The sequence below is a fragment of the Phyllopteryx taeniolatus genome, chromosome 17, assembly GCF_024500385.1.
Source record: "Phyllopteryx taeniolatus isolate TA_2022b chromosome 17, UOR_Ptae_1.2, whole genome shotgun sequence".
NCBI lineage: Eukaryota > Metazoa > Chordata > Actinopteri > Syngnathiformes > Syngnathidae > Phyllopteryx > Phyllopteryx taeniolatus.
In genome coordinates this window covers 21,843,449-21,866,634 of record NC_084518.1, presented here as the reverse complement: position 1 = coordinate 21,866,634, position 23,186 = coordinate 21,843,449, and the positions used below count along the sequence as shown (strand labels likewise).

The window sequence follows — 23,186 nt, the reverse complement described above, 5'->3', positions numbered from 1 at the left end:
GTGCGCCGAATGGTCTTACGACTGAGGACACGGGCCTTCAACTGGATATGAAGGCTATTGAATCAAATGAAAGGACGCTTTCAGGTGGGTTGTGCATGTTGGAGTTGGAGCACTTCAGCCACGCCCCCTCTCGAGGTACGCCATTTCGTCGACGACGAAAAGAAGCTGCTTTATGGCACCTTCTAACCGCGCTATAAGCGTCACATTTAATACGCGCGTGGAGGTGAATTAATGTTGACATGTATAGATGAAAACTGTCTTGCCTCGAGTTACAAAAGAGCTCCTTTCGAAGTCCCCTGCCACCCATTTTGACACGAAACTCGACGCGGCTGACGTCACCGAGCCATCTTTTGTCCAGCTCGTCCAAAGTGTTTCGTTTTACCTTCACTGCGGCTCGGTCTCTCGTCACTTATAGTAAGCGTCTGCCGGTACCGCCACATAGGGAGAGGCAAAGGGCTATTTTGGCTAGCTCAAAGAGGTAGGTGGGGTGGGGGGGGGACGGACGGACGGACGCACGCAAAGCGGTGCCCCTCCTCGGCGGCTATATAGGCAGGGAAAGGGCAGGCTAAGCATTCGCACCGTGCCAGAGGCTTGAGAGGAGCGCGCGAGGACGACGCAATCCGCAGCCATCTGCCAGCCACTTAGCACGCGCTAACATTTCCAGCCCGGATTGATTTCGGCACAGCTGTCTCGCCAAGCCTCGCACACAAAAAATGTAAGTGTAGCTCGCAAACGCGAACGTCGAGGCGAGGAGTCCGGGAATGGAGAACGTGCCACTTGGCGCTAACCTTGAAGCGAGTCTTTTGTCTTCGCGTTGAATCGCGCTATTTCGGGGCTTTTCGGGGGCGAAAGACGAGTCGTGTTCATCTTTGGACGTCGCTCACTGCAAGCCAAGCGCGCACGCACTTTTATTATTTATTATTTATTTTTCCAGTTTGGACCGGTTCTGCTCGAAAGGACATCGTCTGTATTATTCAACACACACGCTAATGAATCGTATCTATTTGGGCCACGTTCTTTACACAAATCACCCTTTTTTGTTTTTTTTGCCTTGTCGAACATTTCCCGGGTGACGGTGGAGCAAATTCTCGAAACATCAAGGGCATATTGTGGAACTCGTCTTCTTTTTAGGGCAGAGACCACAAGGCCAATTTTGCATGTAACCCAAGCAACGTCGCTTGACAAATGTAAAACCAGGCGTGAAATACAATGGCTTCTTTTATTTTCTTTTTTTTTTTTTTTATTAGCTGCAAATGAGGCCTGGCCCTGGTTGACGCGATATTTGCAACCTGCAGCGGGGGGTGGGGATAGCCTAGCCTCTGTCGTCGATGCTTACGGCAAACTCATTTTATATATCGCCATATTCCACTCTTAACCGTGACAACGTCTCTGCTCTTGTGTTTTAATTTTTATTTTTTTTAGGTAGTAACAAGTGTTTTTGAGAGGAATGATTGCACGACGGACCAAGCGTAAGATGGCTAAGTCAAGCTTTCGCATTTGTGGAAATGGCACGAAACCCTACAATCCGACCATCTTAGCATATCCCCTGTGTTGCCTTGAATCTTGATTTGCGACCGTTTTGAATCCATTCCTCCCTGTCGAGGAAACCTCCCCACTGTTGCTGTCGGCAGCCTCAGTATGTATAGGCCGTGAAACGTGATGTTTGACTTCCATGTGACCGACGTTCTGGTTGTGTACAATTGAAAGGAATGCACGCTTTAAGAGGTCACGACAGACAGGCAGCCAACAGATTCTGGTTCTCAGCTGTGGCGCTGTTCAGTGCTGAAATTGTCTCTCTCCAGTGCTGAAAGACAGCGACCATCCGGAAATCCCCTCAGTTGTCAGTTGTGTATTGTAAAATGACATCCATCTATAGAAGCTTGGCCACCAGAGGCATTCATTCAATAAAACCAGATTATTTTTTGAAGCCCTAAAGAGGACTGAATATAATATATTCGAGGAAGATCACACACATCCTCCCAAGTCAGTGTGTAAGGCCAGATGTCCTTATGAGGTCTGATGATCTTGCTGTTCATCAGAATCCGCTCCGAGTGGAATTTGGGGAGGGACAAAAGGATGGGGTGGGGGGAGGGGGCTGCTTGCAGTGTCTGTGGTTCAACAAACACATATAATTGACATTTTGTGAACGGTAAATTTACTAGATGTCACTGATTGCCTCTGAAAATGAGAAGCGACCGTTGGAGCGCAAGATAAAAACGCAAAACAGCAAATGATGACTGAAAAGACGCCGTGGAAGCCTTCTGTTAATGCGGAATGAGTACCGGGCTGCTTTGATCAATTAATATATCACCCCTTAGGATTGCCCAAAATAAAACAGGGCTGACCATTTGGCCAACTATCCAATAGGATTTGATGTTGTTGAAGGATTAGTAATGCATGTTGCTGTTGCGGCGACCTTTATACACACTTTTGTTACACAGTTGGGAAGTAGCTTTTGTCACAGCTCGTATTTGTGATGAGGCATCACTTTCAATCATTTAGCATAGTGAGCACGTTCAGATAAAAACTAGGATTTTGAACTGCTCCTGATTTTGTTTATATTGTTTTTATTTACAGGGAGTTACAAGTCTAATGTCCCATTAGTTCAGGATGCCACGGGATGAATGTGTGCATGTATGTATGTATGTATGTATTTATCGTGGAGTGTGGACATAGACAAATCTATCAGACCAAGTGTGTGTGTGTGTGTGTGTGTGTGTGTGTTGAATTCAATCATTGAATTCCGTTCTATTAGACAAGGCTGCGGGGTGTCGAATTGAAGCTCCTCCCCTCACTTCAACACAGTTGCTTTGCACCAAGATGCCACCAGATGGCATTGTATATGTAATCTCCCGGCTCGTGATGCTTTTGTTTGGTTTCACTTCATATTTTTGGAAATGTATATTATGGTCCTCACCAACCATATATTTGTCCTTCTCTCTATTGCTGTCTGTGTCCCCGTTTTACCACCACATTCTTCCTATCCCGAATTCTGCATTTCCATACATTTGCGCTACAAACGTTTGTGCCAACTGAACATGTAGGAACATTTGGGTTCAACTGTCATACGTCGCCCTGGTGGTTTGTGATGGCAACAGCGCGAGATGTGCGGTTGTCCTGCAGACCCCGAAGCAACTGTCGCCTATCACAGACTCTTCTCCGTCTTTCATATTTGAGATGCAGAATTGGCTTCTGAGGGAATCGACATTACGGGAATGTAATTGTTCTGGTGTGACGAGGGTCAGAGCGAGTACGTGTTGTTATGATGGTAACGCTGACAAATAACAACCTTAGCAAACACTGACTTTTGCAGTGTGGTTGATTTTGTAAAACTATTCTCCCACTGTTAGTAAAATGTGAGATTCAAGTTCAATCAGGTTATGACTTGATGTGCTGTTGAACCTCTTTGACCCAGAAAGCTTTGTATTAGAAATGAAGAATTGCTGTTAGCCTGACCCGTGACTCGCCGCCAACCTTTCAACTCTCTCCAGCCAGGTCACGTGTTTTCTGACCAGACATTTTCAATCAAAACGTTCCTTTTGGTCAATAGATGAAGAGAGAATACAGAAGAAACTTTTTACAGTATGAACTTTCTACTGTGCTTCACAAATTGCTTTTGCCACCTGTCATGGAAATGAGAGCGCATTCAACATTATCAAGTGCTTCTTAACATTCTCACCGCTTCAGTTTCAGTGAGCTCTCGCTGTTTTCGCTTTTTTGAAGAGGATCGAGGAATTGTAAACTGATTTCACGTCCCTCTACCCAAATTTGAGCCGGCTCACTGCACTTCTCTGACAAGTCAGCCAAGAATCATAACTTGTTCTATTCAGAAAAGGAAGGCAATAAGTCGAATTTGACTTCATCAACCAGCGATAATATCCTACTATTTTCTTTAGAACTGCATTTGAAAATTCCAAAGTAACCTTAATGTCTCTAGTTTAGTATTGAAATACTTCTTCCGGTTACCCGAAGTCAGCAGTCCCATCAGGTCAAAGTCGGTGCTCGGCACCAAGATGCTACCAGCCGGTGCCAAAGCAGTGTTTCTTTTTTCTTTTCTCTTTTCTACTGACTCTTAGTGACTCTTTTTTTCCATGAAATCAGGTCTGCCCCAGCTGGAGCCCCCGCAGAGGGAGGGAGCCAGGGTCCTCCCAACCTCACCAGCAACCGCCGTCTGCAGCAGACACAGGCACAGGTGGACGAGGTGAGAACAAGTCATGTTTGGCCGGCGTTGATTGTGCACTGCTACCTGCTGATTACAACCAAAAGATAAGATCTTTTGAACTGTAATGTTTTGGTCTCTCGCCAGGTGGTGGATATCATGCGTGTAAATGTGGATAAGGTTCTGGAGCGTGACCAGAAGCTGTCCGAACTGGACGACAGGGCTGATGCTCTGCAGGCTGGAGCCTCTCAGTTTGAGACCAGCGCTGCAAAACTGAAGAATAAATACTGGTGGAAGAACGCTAAGGTGAGCACATGCGCACACGCTTAAAATAAGCAACAAATATGATAGCTTAAAAAAAAAAAAAAATCGCTAATTTATGAAGCAGCCAATTGATTCAATTGGAAGACTACGTCGCCGGCCGCCAGCCGTCCTCATCACGATCCGCATTTACGGCAAGCTTCCGGCGGTACGTAAATGTAAAACAAACGCCTGTGTTTTGTCATCTTCCCAAACTCTTTTTCAAATATCTTATAGCCACGAGTGATGCAATAAATAAAACTACCAGCTGACAGATATGAATCTGCATGCAAACTTGCCTCCAATGCAGCTCATGAGCTTCTCACAGCGATCGATTTTAACAAAACGTGCATGCTCAAATGTGTCGAACCTATTTTCTCCCGTGATTGTCTAAAAAAACCAAAACATCCAGACCTTGAATTCAAGCAACAAATATTCCGCACCGCTTCCACACAACAAGATTGGAGGCGGAGTTTTACGACATTTTGAGCGTTCAAGAGCATTATTTCTGTATGCTCATTTATTCGAAAGCTCTTTTCATCACTTGAAAGTGGTTACTATTGCCTAAAAGTAACAGACGAAGTGGTGGGGACAGATCAATAGTATGGATTTTGGAGCAAAAATATGCAATTGACCATATTTGGGCATGCGGGGTTTCCATTCGACAGCGACGATATGCATTTGCCGTCCGTATGTCCGCTCAGTGCTGCTGCTGATGCTGATGATGATGATGATGATGATGATGATGGCCTGTAATTTGAAACCCAAAATTCTGTTGTTAGCGTGACCAATTGTACATGTTACCGTATTATCATGTGACTTATTTTCTATCTTCCGACTACAGATGATGATTATCCTGGGCGTGATATGCCTGATTGTCCTCATTGTCATTATCGGTGAGAATGAAGAATTCTTTCTATCTTACGGCAATCACGAATGACTTTTCAAGGAAGTAGTAGAAACAGACCGTGATGTGATTCATAGGCTTTTTTTGTTTGCTACCTGCAGTGTACTTCAGCACCTAAGAAGAGTCACTTCGTACCCCAGTCTGATCCCAACGTCCTCGCGTCAGAAGGAACCCTGAAATTCACGACATAAGGAATTACGGATAATGAGTTAATGTATCTTTTTCCCCTATCGGCTTCAATTGAACACCCCTAAACCCTTCAGGGCCATCCATGTAGGGCTCCCTCGTTTCCAGCACCTGGCTTCTGGACCCCTGTCAAATATTCGTCCGCGTCCGTTCTGGATCCTCTCGGCTTCTCTTAACCTGCCATAACACTTGAGAGCCAAACACTTGATGATGATGATGATGATGCAACAACCGGCAAAGGAAACCGTGATTGGCAACGATAATTGTTACTTGACTGATCTGTATCTAGTCATTTGTAGAGTTTTATTCTGATATATATATATATACTGTTTTGTAGGTGTGTGTGCATTTTGTATTTTTTAATTTTTGTATTAATTTTCTGTATGCTTCAGCGTCGACTACTGCCTATTAATCGAAGTATGTATCTCGCATGTTCTAATCATCGGTCCGGTTCCCCGCTAGCTGTTTTTTCGCTGTATTTCTGCACAATCTGAATAAGCCACACGACTGAATACGTTCTCGGAAAAATCTTTTGCGGTCACAGGTTGAAATTGCTTGAGAGTTCATTCAGGTCGACGGCACTGCTCACAAGTATTGATCATCACCAAGTAACGCATGAATCGTTCAACTATCGCCTTGTAATTATTCCTCGCCCTTCAAATCTGACCATTAAGTCTCCTCTGAAAGTCTTTTCCCCTCCGACATTTCTCATTTCTCTTTCGGCTCTCCGGCCGTGTCTTGCAGCATGCTTGAACGCCCAATCGTTTTAAAACTGCCATAGTACCGTCGGACCAATGTCTGTAGATGTTTCTTTTCTCTTTCTTCTTTGTTTTTTAATATTGCGTAGTGTCTTATTTCGAAAACATTCCTTCATTGCAACCTAGTGCAAAATGCTCTTGCGGTAGCACATGTAATTGTTATTATAGTTCAACTAAAAGCAGAAGTCGGTCATACAAACGACAGGGAAAAAAATGTTAAGGCCTACAAGTCAATTTGGCGGGATTAGGATTTCATTTTGTTGTATCGATCATTCATGTTAGCTAGTGCAAATAGGTTATTGCGTAGGTTTGAAGTGGCCCCATCGCTTACAGAAAATGTGTTATTTTTACAGTCAAGTCAAAGTGTCATTGGCCCGTTCCACACACTCAAAAAGCCTCGGCGTCTACTTTGACGTTCTGTAGCTCCAAAGAACTCGAGCGGCTGAAAATGCACAAAAGCGACTTGTAACCGGGCCGAGAGAGATGTCGCGCAGCCACCGCACCTCTCCATTGAAGAGCACACAGAGCAACACGTCGGCCTTTTTGGTGTATTCATTTCTTTATTTACTTCTGTATTTATTTGAAAAGGCCAACAATTCACAGTTGATTTGGTGAGGATAAACAAATCAAATCAAAGCATTCCTTGTCAAGAGTGTTTGAAGTGGTTCTCCCTATAAGTGTGCATCAGTAAATATAATAGATTATATTTTTATTATCGTGTGAAACGGGCAGGTGAAGAGGAAGTTTGCATCCGGTAACAGGAAGTTCCTCTGTGTCTGTCCGGTGTGTGCATGTGTGTGCGTGTTTGTACATGTTTTGTTTCCTTCTTTCCTTTTTTTTAATATATATATAGAATTCAGCTGTGTGCGTTATACACTGCCAAGCAACAAGCTGGGGGGGGGGGGGGCGCTGCTCTTGTTAATTGCGCATCTCTTGTCATTGGCACCCTTCCGTGTCCACTTGGAAAACAAGTTAGCTCATGTGGTTTTGGACGTATGGCCACTCTTTGGCCAGCCGATAACTAACTGAGCAATAGGTGAACTGGCTGTATTTTTAGCTGACTGGGTTCAGACTAGAAATTAGCATTAGATTTTCCAATCTCAGTCAGAACCTGCACCAGTTCACATTAAGTATGAATGAAGTAGCCTTGGGCTTTGTATGTTAGCAAGCAGCTAGGTAGATCAACCACCTTTACTCGTGTGTGAGAATAGCTCTACCCCAAGAATATCCCGAGTTTATCCTGACAGATTAGGCCGCTTAAATCTCTTTGAGTACAGGCACGTTTGTTTCCTTGCCCACTGTAGTACACAAGTGTAGAGGTGATGACAGATCTGAGGGCCGCGCCCCTAACCTGTACAAGCCCCCCGCCCCCTCACAGAACCCAAACCCCTCACCGAGCTAACATATAAGTGTGACCAACAACCAGAACAAAAGATTACCAAAGACCTGATGTCTGGGTTTGTGCCGAAGATTGCCATCAAAAACAATTGAACGTTTACCCCCCCCCCCACCCAAAAAATTCTACACTTTTAAAAATCCCTAATCTTGCTATCTGCAAGTGCAGGATTTTCTTTTGGACTGCAAGGCCAGTCAGTGAGTGTGGCATTCTACCTTATGCAAGTTAAACCAAAACTTAAGGACCGCATGCATCAACCCCCCCCCCCCCCGCCCCCCTCCCACCTTGTGCGTTCAAGTCGAAAACAAAAGCTTGTTTAATCTGTAACCAGTTTTTAGGCACAGGATCCTTTAACTAATAATAGCACAACCTCGTTTTTGTTGCCCATTTCTGCCAACTTTCGTAGTGCAAAACAGTTAATTAGCTACAAATATTGGTGAAAAATCGGCATTGTGTTGTAACATGAACGTGTTTCGAGGGCTACAGGCACCTGTTTTGTTTTTCAAAGTCTTAAAGGGGACGGGAAAAAAAAGTGAATTAGCCAACTAGAAATCTGGAAAAGTGTAATGAACAACGGGCCAACGGGCCTTCAGCCATGCTGCCGAGGTGACCCGACACTACCGATTGGGGTAGGACGCGCGTGTTTCTCCGGAAAATCCAGCTGTTGTCTTGTGATTACTCAACCAATTTGATCACAACGGGGAAAAGGAAGCGAGCGCTCTTTCACGTTGCAAACACGTGCGCCTAAGTTTTAACACCGTGGCACTTTGTGTTTGTCGTGGTCATTCTTCCGGGAAGCACATCTGTTCCGCAGTCTGCCAGAATATCGCCCGATGCCGTCTTTGCCGAATGTTCAGTTATCTCAAATTGAAGCTGCGCTCGGCTCATTTGTGGGCGATCCGAAACGATTCCCGACAATGAAGCCGTTACGCACTTTTGCCGCTTTGACTTCAATTCCAGCTTGGAATAAGCGTGGAACGAGTATGCGCGCTCTATTGTTAAACAAAGCGAAACCCCCGCCAAATGGGTTGAGTGTAGCATTAGGAGGGAACCTATTGATTGAGTTTCTGAATGGTCACTGGATGGCTTACAATATTTCACAAAAGAAATTGTTTTTTTGTATTCCCACATTCATTTATTTATGTATGTATTTATTTATTTATTTTTGCATTGATTAAGGGGGGGAAATCCCAATGTCTCTGAATTTTGGGTAAGCACTGATGGGCAGATGTAAAGATGACTGAAATCAACGCGGAGGAAAAGTATTTGACTTTCAGTTGTCCGGAAAGCTTAAGACTTCATTCTGCTGTTTACATCAGATTGCTGTTTGTATCCATTCAATGCTGTATATTTTGTTGTTGTTGAAAATGTATTGATTTTTGAGGAAAGATTTGCATTTCTGTGCGGGACTGAGGGGTCCCATGACGCGTGACGGTCTGCATTGCCCCTGTTTGTCTGGTCTTACTGGAGGGACCCAACTGGAGGATCATGGGCAATGTGCTCAGTTTGATTGCATTCTTACTTTTTGTTGAGCTTTTATTTATTGGTAGATTTGTTGTGCTGTCATTGAATATGGGATAAGACACTAAGCAAGGTTGGCTCAATTTAAAGGAGAGGAAACTGAATGGAAAACTAAATTGTATAAAATAATTGTAGTGTAAATCTATCAATGTCTTATTATATTGATGAACATCATAAAATATATGTATATTGGAAAACATTGTCTTGTGGCCGATGGTGCTTCTTTGTCCGTGTGCAAAATATTGATCAAATGCAATGTGATGTCCTTGAATTATTATAAATTTGTGGCTGCAAAGTGATACCTTTTTTTTGTAATAATCGATGTGCGCTACACAACGGACTCAAATGATAACCTGGAACGACCCGAGTGAAGTCTACGTAGTGAAAATCCAAACATGGCTTCGGTCAACACCGAGGCCACGTACTTGCATCCATATATCGGCCATAAACGCCTTCCCGTTTCGTGTGTTGGGTGTCGTGATGACACTGAAAGCAAGGCATGAAAACTAAACAGGCCTCATAATAGCCCTATTCACAGCCTGTGTGTGTGTGGTCCGTGTCACATGACCCACGATCCTGAAATAGAAGCGCGCTGGAAGGCTGCAACGCTGTGACCGCTTGCGCATTCTTAGGAGGTCTGACACAACGTGCACGACTTTCATGTTTTGTGAGAAAGCCCGAATCCTCAGAGCCACGCGACCGCATGGAGAACATGTGAACTCCAACGGGATTGAAACAGGATGAAGTGATTCCCAACTAGTGTGTCGCTGCACATTTGTGTCCTGTGTGATACCATCAGGTGCGCAACTGGGCAAATGTTTTCATTTGCTACCATCTATGCTGGCGGCGTATAGTGACAGGCAGATGAATTCAATGCTCTTCCGCTAGATGGCAAAAAGGTACAATTCACCTGTGCAGAATGTTAGCTTGGTGCTCAATTCAAAGGCCCTGATTTCAAATTTGCAAGTGAAATGAGAGATTACTTCCACACACACACACACACACACACACATATATATATATATATAAATAATATATATATATGTGTGTGTGTGACATTTTTGTTTGGTGGTGTGCCGTAAGACTTTTGCAATGTAAAGTATGTGCCTTGGCTAATTACGTAAAAGTTGGCAAATGGAGAATCGAACGACTGCTCCCAGGCCGCAGTTCCGCGTTTTAACCAGCAGATGTCAGTAAATTAAGAAATGCACGGCTACGGACAGGAGGGGGCTTCACACAGGGACGGACGTCAAACTCAAATTCAAAATAGGGACAACGTCGCGGGCCAAACTCAATATTTCATGAAAAATCACTGCAATGTGCACGTTTTCCTTCTCTGCAGAAATTTAGTTTATCATATGACAACAAACTTACATTTTGCTTAAACACTGAATCTGGAATAAACTAACTTTAATATTATGAACACGAGAAATCAAATTTGCGATAAAAGACATCAGTGGTATTTGTTTGTTGTTTTGTATTTAAATCGATAACATGAATTCTTCTGTCTCTCCATCTTCTATTTATCTTTCTCCAACTACCTTTCTTTTTGATGTCAATCCTTTTTCAAAGGCCAACAACAAAACAACCCCCCCAAAAATAAGACTGTCCTTCAATAAAAATCCAAACTTCCAACTATTAACAGTCCTTGCCTAGGAGTTGATAAGGGGCATTTAAAAAAACATGAATTGAATGATGTTCTATTCTTTGTCGCAGCCACGTTGCTGCCCACACGACAAACGGGTCTGTCTTTTACTCGAGTCAACAGACAATCTGCCTCCCGCCTGTCTCGGAAGTTCACCGCTTTCCACCTTTCGTTGGGAAGGGGAAGTGTAAATTTGCTCGAGGAGACCGGTAGCGTAGTTGCTAACGACTGCAACGGAAAGAGAAGGGGCGCTCGTCGGTCGAGACCGATTGGCCGACACGCTGGCAAAGCATTCTGGGATTTGGAATATTAGTGGCGCATGTGCTATATATATGTCGGGCCAGCTCTAATACACATTTGATGTGGTCTCGCGGGCCAAATATAATGACATTGTGGGCCCAATCTGGCCCCCGGGCCTGAGTTTGACATACTCGGTTTAACACGTCTGCCTCATGCGCTTCACAAGTTTGCACGACTTCTGATTTCAAATTCAGTATGTGCTTAACGACGAAATAATATGGTTATGTGAAGATGAATTTCTTTTCATCGTCTTCAGGGCTCTCTGAGGAAAACCGTAGCGATGTGGCAACAAAATTGTTTGCTTGTTTCCAGTTGATTCCTAGCAGATTCCAATAGATTTCTTTGCACGTTTCGACGTATTAAAATAGTGGAAACTGGCCTACTGTAATGTGTGACATAAATGTTTCATCTGCGCAGGGAACTTGAGTGGAACCACAGTGACAGAAAACAGATGGGATTCTCAGACAATGAGTTGTCTTTTTTCCTTTTTTTCCAAAATGAAAAATGAATTAAAAAAAAAGAAAGGAAACAGTTGCAATGCTTCCCGAGCGATATGACTTGACTGCGTCAGATCCTTTTTTTTTTTTTTTTTTCTTCCCTTTTTCCCCCCCAGTTTGTTTTTCCCCGAAACTCTTTTCACTCCTCCCACTCACCCCCATTGCGATTCCCTGCGACTCTTGGCTGTATGCAGTCATACAGCTCTGTCTGGAGTTTTTGCAGATCCCCTTGCCTTGTGTTCTTAGCCAAGTGTAAAGGTCACGAAATCCCCCCCCATACACATGTATGCACTGGCAGTGGCTGCACACTGACTGTGATGCCATCGTCAGTGCATTCCTGCCTCTGCTGTCTCTTATCAAGACTTCACTTTGAAGGCAAACACAGCGCAGCAGTGACCAGGAAGGACATCGTTGTTTTTCCCAACAGCCCTCTTTAAAAAAAAAGTCTTTGCTTTGGCAGCAGAAATCATTTCATGCAGGTTGCAAAGTGAAAAAAAAAAAAGAGTGATTTTAAGTAATACGCCACATGTAACTGGAGATACTGACTCTGTGGAAAGTGTGCCTTGCGTTTTTATTGGCTGTCCGCCGCCTCGGTTGTTCCAGACTCTGATCAAGCGCTTGTAGGTCAGCGGTGCGTGAACGTTTGTGCTTTTACAGCTTTCCCGCCTCAGGCCTCAGCAGTGTCCACCGGAGGCTCGACTCATCCGTGAGAACTCCTCTGCTGCGGTGTCGGTGTCGGTGTTGTCTCGGTGGATCGCGGACACCCTCTGGCTCAGATTCCGCACGGAGCCAAAGGACATCCTGGGGTTTGCATCGGTTTTATAGGAATATGCCGTCAGCATCGCTTTGCGCTAACTTTGAAAAAGCGAGAAGTATACGTGCGACACTGTCACAAGTTCAGCTCACTGGAACGTGAAGATTTGGAGTGGTGCTTGCTTGGTAAGCGATTAAGCCCGTTGCTGTGCGCAAGCTGTGAATTGTCCTAACGATCAGTCAGAGCCACCAGGGACAGGAAACGGTGTCATCATTAGTTTTATGCATTTCAAAGTGGAAAAGGCAGAGAAATGACTTTAGTCTCACTTCCTTCTGAGCCCGCCCCCAAAGCCCCTCCCCTTTCCCGTTCCCCGTTCCATCCAAACCTTTGTTATTATAGAGAAAACATCTGGCTTTAATGAAAGCCTTCTATCACCCCCCCCCCCCCCCCAAATGGGCTCTTTCTCGCAATCTTTGTCCTTTTAGCATCTCTCATTTGCTCTCGATCCCTTCGAGAACTATCCAACCCCCCCGATCGTTAGGTTGCTCCTCCTTCGAGCCTGCTCCTGAACCTCTTGCCTCATGCTGCAAACTCCCCCTCTCTTCAAATAGTATCTCAGTGAGCGCATCATGGTGTCGGCAGGCCTAATGTGGGGCATCTCCGTGCTCTTGTCTCTGACTTCGGGGTGGACGCAAGAAGCCCAGCAGACCAACTCCACCAGGTGAGCTCACACAGTGTGGAGAAGGTGTGCTTAAAAAAAAAAGCTGTTGGGAAGATGAAGTAGCCGTTCCAGACTGTGTTGATGTCGTACTCGCCATGGAAAAAAAATATATGGTCGAGGTCCGAATTCTTTTGCTATCTCTTCGGCGAAATCTTCCAGTTGGGCAAACTTTGTTTTTTGGTTTTTTTGCGTCCGGAGCGGCTGAGCCACCAGATGTTAATGTTTTGGTTTCTACCCGTGGGGTCGAATCCGAGCAACTTGGCTCCAGCTTCGGACATCTTGGCTGTAATCGCCAAGCGTATGACTTTTCTTGTCTTCACTGCTTTAAATCACACATTTTTCACACTGTGGCCAAAACTCGAGTAAAAGTGGATGCGCTTGTTTTTTTTTTTTTTTTTTTTTACTTGAAATGACACAAGGAAGTGAGTGGCACAAGAGTGTGAAACGATATGAATGAAACATATTGACCTTTTTCATTGCTTTTGAAAGTTATGTATCGCCATCACCGTGGTGAGGAAATGCAACCTTTTGCATCAGGGTCCCGGTAAACGAACAATCTACATAATCTCTCTTGTGCGATTTTATGCATCTGTCTGTCAAGTGTCGAGGCCCAAGAAAATCTCTTGCATTAATCTCTAAATAACTCAAGCAGATAAGAGACGAACTGCTGTGGACTCAGCAACTGCGACTGTATACAAGAACTGCTCCCTTCCGTGCAATTATCTCCGACACCCGCGGAGCTCTTTAAGATGTTTATGACACAGGAACTACGATGTTAAGCTGTCATGAAGATTAGTTCAATGTCTTTCTTTCTACTCGAGTTACCATTCTTGGAATCCATTGGAATTTCAAACTAAAGTAGCCGAGTGTTCTATTTTCCCCCAGAATATTCCAAACTTCAAGCATTTGCCAAAGGCACTTCACAGTTTGAGACTCCCGACGGAAGTTTCTGTCAACACTGTAAAACTTGGGGGTCGAGTTTATGCATTCCTGCAATTGTTGTCTCTCTGCCAAAGCTTGTTCTTTCTGTACTGTCTACTCGCGACCTTTGTTGCAGGCCCGTCTTCCACTGCGGAGGATCGCTCGTTGCAGATTCGGGATTTGTCGGCAGCGAGGGCTTCCCGAGCCATTATAGACCAAACAGCAAATGCACCTGGACCATCACAGTGAGTCACCCTGCGACAAGTCCGAACAGCACCCGACTGCCTCCCCCTCATCGTGTGACCCCGTGGATCTCTCCGGTTGCCAGGTCCCGGAGGAGAAAGTGGTCATGCTCACCTTCCGCATTTTCGACCTGGAGGCAGACTCGCAATGTCGCTATGACTACCTGGATGTCTACAACGGCAAATCCAACACGGTGCAAAAACTGGGCCGTTTCTGTGGAACCTTCCGGCCCGGCGCTCTTATTTCCACCACCAACGCGATGATGTTGGAGATGGTAACGGATGAGGAGACCCACGGTAGAGGCTTTGTGGCCTACTTCAGTGGCGTCCAGCCATATGCTGAGGGTAGGTCTTCCTTTATTTTTCTCCCCTCAGAACTGATGAAGTCAAGTAGAGCGGAATCTTGCCTCAGCAGCCGCAACGTCTAACAGTCACAATAGAACAAGATCCAATAACTCGCTCACGACACCTCAAAGTCGAAACGGCCTCCTTGATGTGGTGCGGTGAGCGCTCCACAAGTGCAAACGCCAACCACGATGCTCAACAGTGTCAATCCAAACTGAGCGTTTTAATGTCATTAGATTGTGGAAGCTGTCAAATGTTTTGCATGGGATTTGTTCATTCTTAAAGAGTTGTGCACATTTGTGCATTCATATTATACATTCATTCATTCATTCATTCATCTTCCCATCATCAAAACTCCTCATGGGGGGGGGTGGTGATGTGTTGTGGCTTGTTTTAGATCAGCAGTTTTGCGGGGGAAAGACAACAAAATCGCAGGGCGAGATCATGACGCCGAACTGGCCTATCAAGAAGTATCCGCCAGGAACCAGCTGCTCTTGGCTCATCACTGTGGAGCCGGATAAGGTTTGCGACGGAACCTGCACCATTCCATTCCAAATGCTTGCGTTAGGTCTTGAATGCTTTCTGTTTGGATACCAGGTCATCCAGGTTCAATTTGGTAAATTTGTCTTGGAGTCGGACACCTACTGCCGTTTCGACTATGTGGCCTTCTTTAACGGCGGAGAAAAAGACGACTCGCGGCTGATCGGAAAATATTGCGGAGATCGAGCCCCACAGTAAGAAAAACAGAAGTGATTCAACAAATAATTCCCAGTCATGTTCTGTTTGGTTACTGTTATTCTTTTTTTTCTCTATGCAGGCCAATCACAACCAACGGCAACGTGCTCCTGGTCCAGTTTGTGTCTGACCTCAGTGTGACATCTGACGGGTTTCTGGCCACATACACGAGCCTCCCCCGTGGCGCCGAGCCATCGGTAGCGCACGGCGCCGGTGCCGATGCCGGGTCCGTTCCGGCGAGGCCTCCCCTCAAACCCGCCGTACGTGTAGTCCCGACCGGCGCGGCGCCGCCACCTGTCACCACAACCGGATACGTCCGCCCTCCTGCGCCCGAACCAACTCGGCCGGCCAAACCCGTCAGCCCCGCGCGTGGACGTGGGGCGGGTACCTCGGGTCAGGACAGGAGAGTGGTTGACGCGAGACCAAATGGGGGACGGCCCGGTGAGTGAGGAGACGGGGTGTTCTCTTTTGGGATGCGCCGATATGCATACTGTAATGTTGTTTTTATAGTCGCTCAGAATCCGCTGTGTGCCAAAGTGTGTGAAAGAGATGGAACCATCAAGCCCAGTTTCTGTGCCAGCGAATTTGGTAAGTCTCCTACCTGTTTGTGGGCGACATTTGATTTTGCACCCTGACAGATGGTCCGCGTCATTGGCAAATGTAAAATGTTTCATCTTAACCAAGACATTCAGTGCCACTGACTGCTTCAGAAGTCAAATATCCATGTGAACTGGGAGGGCTGGCCCTAAATGAGTTTCATTGACTGTAATTCATAACCATTTTGGAAACAAATCACTGCTAACTTGTTATTGTTCTTATATATTTCCATTTCATTATTAACAAAACCAATGATTTAATTCCATGGGATAATAGGCTTTCTGTATATAGCTGTAAAAAATTCTTCTTGTTAACATTTTTAAAACTGGTGCGCAGTTTTGCCTCACGAGTCACATGTAGTTAATCCCAAAGTTGTCCTACTAGTGGGGGCAAAGAGTGTACTAGTTCATGGAGCTAAAGCTGGATCTACAAAAGCTCAAATGCAGGCTAACAGTGCTTGACACGTGACTACTATTTAAGCCTAGTAGAGTTACTAGAGCAGCATAGTAGTTTACTCGTAACATTTAGTTGCATGCTAACAGGCAGCTAGTAAGGTCACTCGTCGCCTGCTGGACCCTACTGGAAGGAGCCACTTGGAGTTTTAGCTCACCAGTAACATGCACAGTAGCGGCCCCACTCGTATGCAAACGTTGTCCTACTAGTGTGCAAGAATGTCATCCACTAGTCAAAGGCAGTATTGTAAAATACATGCAGTCATGGGTGTTTCTAGCCCAATTTCTTGTCAAATTTGAGACCCACCCCCAATTTTTTTTAAACTCTATGAACTCTAGTGTCAAACTACATATATGCTCCAATGCTTCAAAAATGGTTTGCTCCACCAGTAGTGCCCGTCCGTCTTAAAGCGGGATATGTCGCACATTTCATTTTCAACTTCAAGCGCTCAATAGCAACACACAATTCCCATTACCAGTACTGCTTTTAGCTGCATTTGAACCGTAGCTCACTGTTTAGTTTTTGGTTTCTATCTGTCGGAAAGCATTCAGGCGGTCAACCAGTACCACTGTCTTCCGTTTGAATTGGATTGAACCGAGTTAGTTATTGATGTGCGATGATAACATTCAAGCGAAGGTGCAAGTGACATTTGTAGCCCATTTTCGGGCTGAAGCTGAATGAATCACCAATGTTGCATTGGAACCGAGCCCACTTTTTTTTGTGTGTGTGTGTGTCTTTTTTTGTATTGAATAGTGATAACCGGGAAGGTGACCTCGCTGGCCCCCGGGCCCCGGGGCACCCTGCTCATCGGGGTCTCCCTCATTAAAGCCTACAAAGCCGGGCGGCTAACGATCACGCAAGCGGGAGAGGCCATGTCGGTTCGATTGGTGTCACAATGCAGGAAGTGCCCGTTGCTCCGCAGAGGTACACGCGCACGTGTGTGATACGTGCACGCCGCACCGGTGATCTGACCCGGTCCTTCCATGCGTTTCCCCAACAGGTGGAAACTACATCATCATGGGGCAAGTGAACGAGAACGGGCGCGGCAGCCTGCAACCTGGCGCCTTCACAGCGCCGTACAAAGCCCCGCATCACAAATTATTGACAAACATCAACAACCAGCCGTGTTAACGCAACAAATCTGCCCACAACACAATGACGCAATGAATGCGATTAAGTCGAAAGCGGAATCTGTATGAGGTTATAATATCTTGGGAAAACATGGCAGTCATTTTATAACCCCATTAAAGAAACACAAATCCTTCCACATTGCCTGTAATTTATATATGAATAAAGGATTTGTATATCTCATTTCTCAGTGCATGTGTCAGTCACTGTGTCAGCATTTCTTTTGATTTTCTTTTGTCTTTTGTCTTTTTTCATGAGCTGCTGTAAAATCATGGGACAGCACAGGGAGTTTCCGGAGACCATCTAGCGGCCGGAAATGGTAACGGAAACTTGACCTGAAGCATTTTTCAGTTGTCTCCGAAGCGCAAGGAAACCTCTTCGTACCTTCTTAACCTCTTAGTAAGTTCCTGAACCTGTTGGTGGAAAAGGGAATTTTCATGCAGCTGGGCATTTTTTGGACTTTTCAAAGGGTTCCACGTTTCCAATTAGGGTTTCAAATTAAGGTTTCAAAACAGGTTTGGAGTTTCAAATGAGCTTTAAGGTTTCCAACGATGGTTTTAAAACGAGGTTAGGGTTTCAAAACCGTGTTAGGGTTTCAAAACGAGGTTAGGGGTTCAAATTAGGGTTTCAGAACAGGGTTAGGGTTTCAAAGTAGGGTTTTAAAACAAGGTTATGGTTTCCAATTATGGCTTCAAAACGAGGTTAGAGTTTCAAATTGGTGTCTCATAACGTGGTTAGAGTTGCAAATTAGGGTTTCAAAACAGGGTTAGGGTTTCAAAGTAGTGTTTCAAAACAGGAATAGGGTTAAAAAGGGTTTTAAAACAAAGTTTTGGTTTCAGATTCGGGTTTCAAAACGAGGTTAGGGTTTTAAATTAGGGTTTCAAAACTGGGTTAGGGTTTCAAAGTAGCGCTTCAAATCAGGTTTGCGGTTACAAAACCGGGTTCAAGTTTTCAAATTAGGGTTTCAAGACAGGGTTAGGGTTTTAAATTATTAACAGTTAGTGTTAACGTCTCCAAGTACGGTTTCAATACGGTGTTAGGGTTTCAAAGTAATGCGATCGGGGTTCAAAGATGAGCTGAATGGTTGTTTGGTGGTCAAGACAAGAAGGCCAAAGTGCAAATTCCAACCCACGACCTTTGAACTGTGTGCTGTGTGTGCTCGCCAGGTTTCCACCGTGCCACAGAGAGATTTCGTTTTTTTGCCATTTTGTGGGGAGTTGCACAGCACAACCACGGCGTTCAACAAATCTTTCCGAAGCAAATATCAAGCAGATTTGTGGCCACCTCCGTCATTTGTGGGAAGCAAACCTGAGCATTGTTCCCCTCGAAAAGCTCTTCTATTGGTTCTTGGAATGTATCTTGTGGTGTCAAGACTGACCGAGGTGTGAATAAATGGCGTAAGACGCCCCCCCCCCCCCCCCAAAAAAAAAAAAAAGGCTAAGTTATTATCACGGATGCAACGTCTTTTCCCACGTTCATGTATAATTCACTTGAACTCAAAATATGAACATTGTTACGCGACCGTGACGTAATTAAGATGGACCCGTACAATGTCGTCACACTTGAGAACACCTCGATTCCTCCGAGAACATTGCAACTGAATATTCCGATTCCTACAGTGACATTGTATTGCTTACCTGCTCAACATTTAGCAACGTGTATGAAGAAAACCTTTTATTGGAAAAACAATATCTTACAAAATACAGGAATCGTATACAAAACTATTGGCTAAACATCCATTTGCAATGATGGACTGAAGTGAATCGATTTGCACAATGGATTCCAAAAAAGAAATAATAATCCATCATCTCTCCGCTAACGTCAGAGGTCGCCTCTCGTCACACCCAAACGCTGCCCTTGCCCTCCCTCTCCGAGGCCTCCGGCATGCCGCAGCAGCCGCCCACTCCGGCCCCCCTGCGGCGAGCGGGCGGCAGGTTCTTGTACACGGCCCGGCTGTACGGAATGAAGCACAGGCCCAGCTGGAGGTGGCGGGCCAGACGACAGAAGGCGGCCAGCGCCAGCACCAGCAGAGGCGTGAGCAGCAGAAAGCCCACGACCAGCAGCGCCACGCAGCCGGCATCGTCCAGCAGGTCCGAACAGTACACCGAGGTTCCGTGCGGCTGCACCTGAAGCAAACGGCCCGTTTTCAATCACTTCTTACTCATTACAAAGAACCAGAACCTTTGACCGTCATTTGAGGACGCTTATTACCATTTATATGTGATTATCATGCGGTTCCACATGTAAACTCACTTCCCACTCATTTGTACAACTTGTAAAACAATATTTCATATCCATTCTAAATATATTTGAAGACCAGAAAAAAAACGATCCCTATCGTCGTCGTCTGCCGATAGCTGCGCAACGACGTACGGTGTTTCCGAACCTTTACTGAGCCGCGCATAAATGCATACAATGCGTATGCTATAGAATTTCTTTCTGTCTTGCAGGCGTGCTCTACCTAAGGAACTATCCGGTGGTGAAAGTATTACATCTTTTAAATTTGGTCTGCGATGTCACCGACGCTGTGAGTCACAGCTGCAAAAGATTGAAACTTCATCTCCAGGAAGTCCCAGGAAGACTTTTCAAAACAGTATCAAGTCACGAAAGGAAAACAACCGTTTAACATTCAGGAGGCTGGGCTCCTGAATGTGTGCTCTGACGAATAGAGGAATTGTACGACTTCACTTTCTATCTATCTATCTATGCCAGCGACATATAGTGACAGGCAGGCAGAACAATTACAAATCCATCTTTCGCTAGGATGGGAATTGCAGTTTTTGTCACTTTTCTGTGAAATTGTGAGGCGTGAGATTTTTTTCTAACGCACAACGCACGTGCCTCGGCTCAACAAAGGTCGGCAACACTGGCACACGAGACGGACAGACTGACCGTGGAGTGGCAGAGGAAGCCGAAGATAATCATGACGAGCGCCGGGGTGAGGACGGTGCCGAAGACGATGCCGGCCAACAAGCCGTTAATGGCGGCGATGATCAGATTCTGAGCCGTGACCAGGACGGAGCAGGCCCAGCAGTCCAGGGAGCCCCTCAACTCCGGCGGGGGGTCGGAGGCGTCACCGCCGCCCGTGGTGTACGGCGGGGGCACCACCACCCCGGCACCTCTCGAGGGGGAACTTGCCTCAGAGTGGGGCGGCTCCGATGTCTTCTCCAATGTCCCGTTCCGTGACAGACTCATGTTTCTGGTGGAGAGCTGCGGCACAATGAAAGAACCTCAGGAAAATGATCGCAGACGCTGCGGCCTCAGAAAGCTAACCGTGAAGGTAAATTGTATGAAACCAGCTTCCGTGTCCTGGAAGTATGTTGACACTAGAAACAAAACTCAAACAAAAAAGCCCGAGTGTACAGATGCACCCACTTTGCGATGTCAATTTTGGGGCTCGAGGCAGTTTTGTAAGGGTCGCGCATGCAAGGCCTATGCAGCCACATTCCACAAACAGGCAGACGCTAAAAAAAAAAAGGATCAGGTTAGATGTGGGATTTTCATCCAATAACAAAAAGACAAGTACTAATTCGAGAGGATTCTGTTTAGAATCAAATGTCATTCCATTGCCAAAAGAACAGGCTTCAATAATAAATCACTGTCCTTTCATTGTTTACTGAAACTGCCACTCCAACTTTGCGGAAAGCCACTCCAGCTTGAAGCGTGAGGAAATGGGACACTGCCTCGGCCCCCCCCCCCCACCTCCGCAACTGCACGATGGCCCACAACAACAGCAACAGCAATGAGCCCGAGCCCAACGACTCTTCTCATCGCTAATCAGCCCCAACAACGTTATTGCGTTGATGGCTGCCTTTCAGCTCGGTGACGTCGTATTTCCACGTCTCGTTACAACAAACCCTGGCAAAGACAGTGTGAACATGAGGCTTTTTACTATTCCTTATTTTTTTATTTGACAGAGAAAATTCTCGATGCGCAAGGAACTTTTATTTAAAAACATTTGAAACCTTTTTTCAAATGTGTTCTATTTTCACCGTTAAATACATGCAAATTGTTCCACAACCCTGGAAGGTTTAGTTAAAAAAAAAAACCAAATCTTCTGTTCAATTGTACTCACTGGGGGATTTCACCCAAATGATGTGTCCTCTTGCTTGCGGTTTGATTCCGAAGAAAGTGAAGGAACTCCTGAAATTTCCGAGGTGCGTTGCCGGGATGAGGAGAATTCCAAGAATTTCCTCCTGATGAATGTCTTCTGTGGAATTCCAAATCCAGCGGTCGGTGTTATCCGCGTGGCGGCAGGCGGGCGCCTACTTAACGGAATCGAAAATGTTCTCCTTTGTTTTTCGCTTGCTCTCGTAAGGCCTCGATGGTCGAGGTATCGCAACAACGCTGAAGAGAAGACGTCGCTTCCTCCGCCGTCTCTGTGTCGGCTTCAGGAGAAATCTGCTTTCGCACTGACTTCAGTGCTTCCTTCCCTGGCATTCTGTTTCCTCAGTCTGACTCCAGCTTGAGATATGAGCGCGTGCGTGCGTGCGTGCGTGCGCGTGCGTGCGCGCGCCTATCCTGAGCACCATCGAAGCGGACCGGGCAGTGTGATAACACCAGAGCCCAGATGGGAATCCAGGGGGAGGGAAGAGTGTTTATTTGAATAGATTAGAGGATTAGAGGGTGTGCTGCCCCACGCACATCGTTTGACTTTTTCCACCTTTGCTTTTTGTGATGGATAGCAGCTGAGCCCGTTTTACAATAGCGGTCGTTGGAGCTCGGCGTTTGGAACTTGTGAGCCACACTTGAAAACTTCCCACAAAAGCCCGACGTGTAAAACAATAGGGCGCGAAGAGCCGCTGCGTTTCCCAGGAGCAGGAATGGCAGAGCGGTGACCTTTGACCCCTTTGATGAATAACAGATCTGCGGCTAAGGAAATGAGGTCGGGGTAGAGCCGGACTCATTTGGTGGAGAAAAAAGCCCACTGTGGGACCGATAAGAAGCCATTGGGGGCTCAGTTCAAAGGGGGGAATCAGTACTACGATATCAAGTCTCATTTGCGGGCATTATCGTTTCTTTCTTTTCATGTTCACAAGGCTGATACACTGTACATACTGTACAGTGTTTATTTTAGAGAGAAGATGGGCCTTTTAAAAGCTTGGGGAAAAATGTAGACAGACACCCAGAGGCAATGTTGGGCTTTGGAAAAAAACACACACAAAAAGATAGAAAACAACAACGTGGATGCTATAGCTGGTTTTGCAATGAACGACGACTGTGAGTTGTTTGTGTGTGCGTGTGCCCCCGTCAAGGCTCTGCTGGGTTGAGGCTTGTTAGCGGAAAACCGCTTTTCCTGTCCTTGGAACCAGGATATCCCTTGCTGCATCCGCAGGCCTCATCCAGATGTGCGGCGTTGGCCATTTTGTTTTCTTCAAACCGCAGGATGGACGTAAATGTTAAAAATAGAAAAAAAGTGAACTTAACAATAGATGACTGACCGGCAGCGAGCGAGCGTACGTGTGCGGTGACTGTGTATGATCTCATACTGGGGAAAACGCCATACGTTTATCAATTACGTGTGTGGGGTGACTATTATCCTGCACTGGAAAAATGCATTCTTCTTCTTCTTATTATTCTTATTATTATCCAGCCATCCATTAACTCACACAGGAAGACTG

General features: G+C 45.7%; 3 protein-coding genes across 3 annotated transcripts; 2 read left to right on the top strand and 1 right to left on the bottom strand.

Moving 5' to 3' along the window:
• Positions 1–477: 477 nt before the first annotated feature.
• On the top strand, positions 478–9,426 carry vamp2 (vesicle-associated membrane protein 2). Its single transcript, XM_061750810.1, has 5 exons — positions 478–715; positions 4,102–4,201; positions 4,307–4,465; positions 5,304–5,355; positions 5,468–9,426. Coding segments are annotated over exons 1-5 (330 nt in total). The 5' UTR covers positions 478–713; the 3' UTR covers positions 5,485–9,426.
• Positions 9,427–12,905: 3,479 nt separating this feature from the next.
• pcolcea (procollagen C-endopeptidase enhancer a) lies at positions 12,906–17,748 on the top strand. The gene is made up of 9 exons (XM_061750806.1): positions 12,906–13,144; positions 14,202–14,310; positions 14,394–14,652; positions 15,050–15,174; positions 15,250–15,386; positions 15,470–15,828; positions 15,898–15,975; positions 17,191–17,361; positions 17,438–17,748. Exons 1-9 carry the CDS (start codon positions 13,053–13,055, stop codon positions 17,566–17,568), a joined length of 1,461 nt encoding a protein of 486 aa, XP_061606790.1. The 5' UTR covers positions 12,906–13,052; the 3' UTR covers positions 17,569–17,748.
• Positions 17,749–19,226: 1,478 nt separating this feature from the next.
• tmem88a (transmembrane protein 88 a) lies at positions 19,227–22,108 on the bottom strand. The gene is made up of 3 exons (XM_061752650.1): positions 21,641–22,108; positions 20,458–20,775; positions 19,227–19,691 (listed from the first exon to the last, which is right to left on the bottom strand). The coding sequence occupies exons 2-3, from the start codon at positions 20,758–20,760 to the stop codon at positions 19,404–19,406; spliced, it is 591 nt and encodes a 196-aa protein (XP_061608634.1). The 5' UTR covers positions 20,761–20,775; positions 21,641–22,108; the 3' UTR covers positions 19,227–19,403.
• Between the last annotated feature and the right edge of the window lie 1,078 nt (positions 22,109–23,186).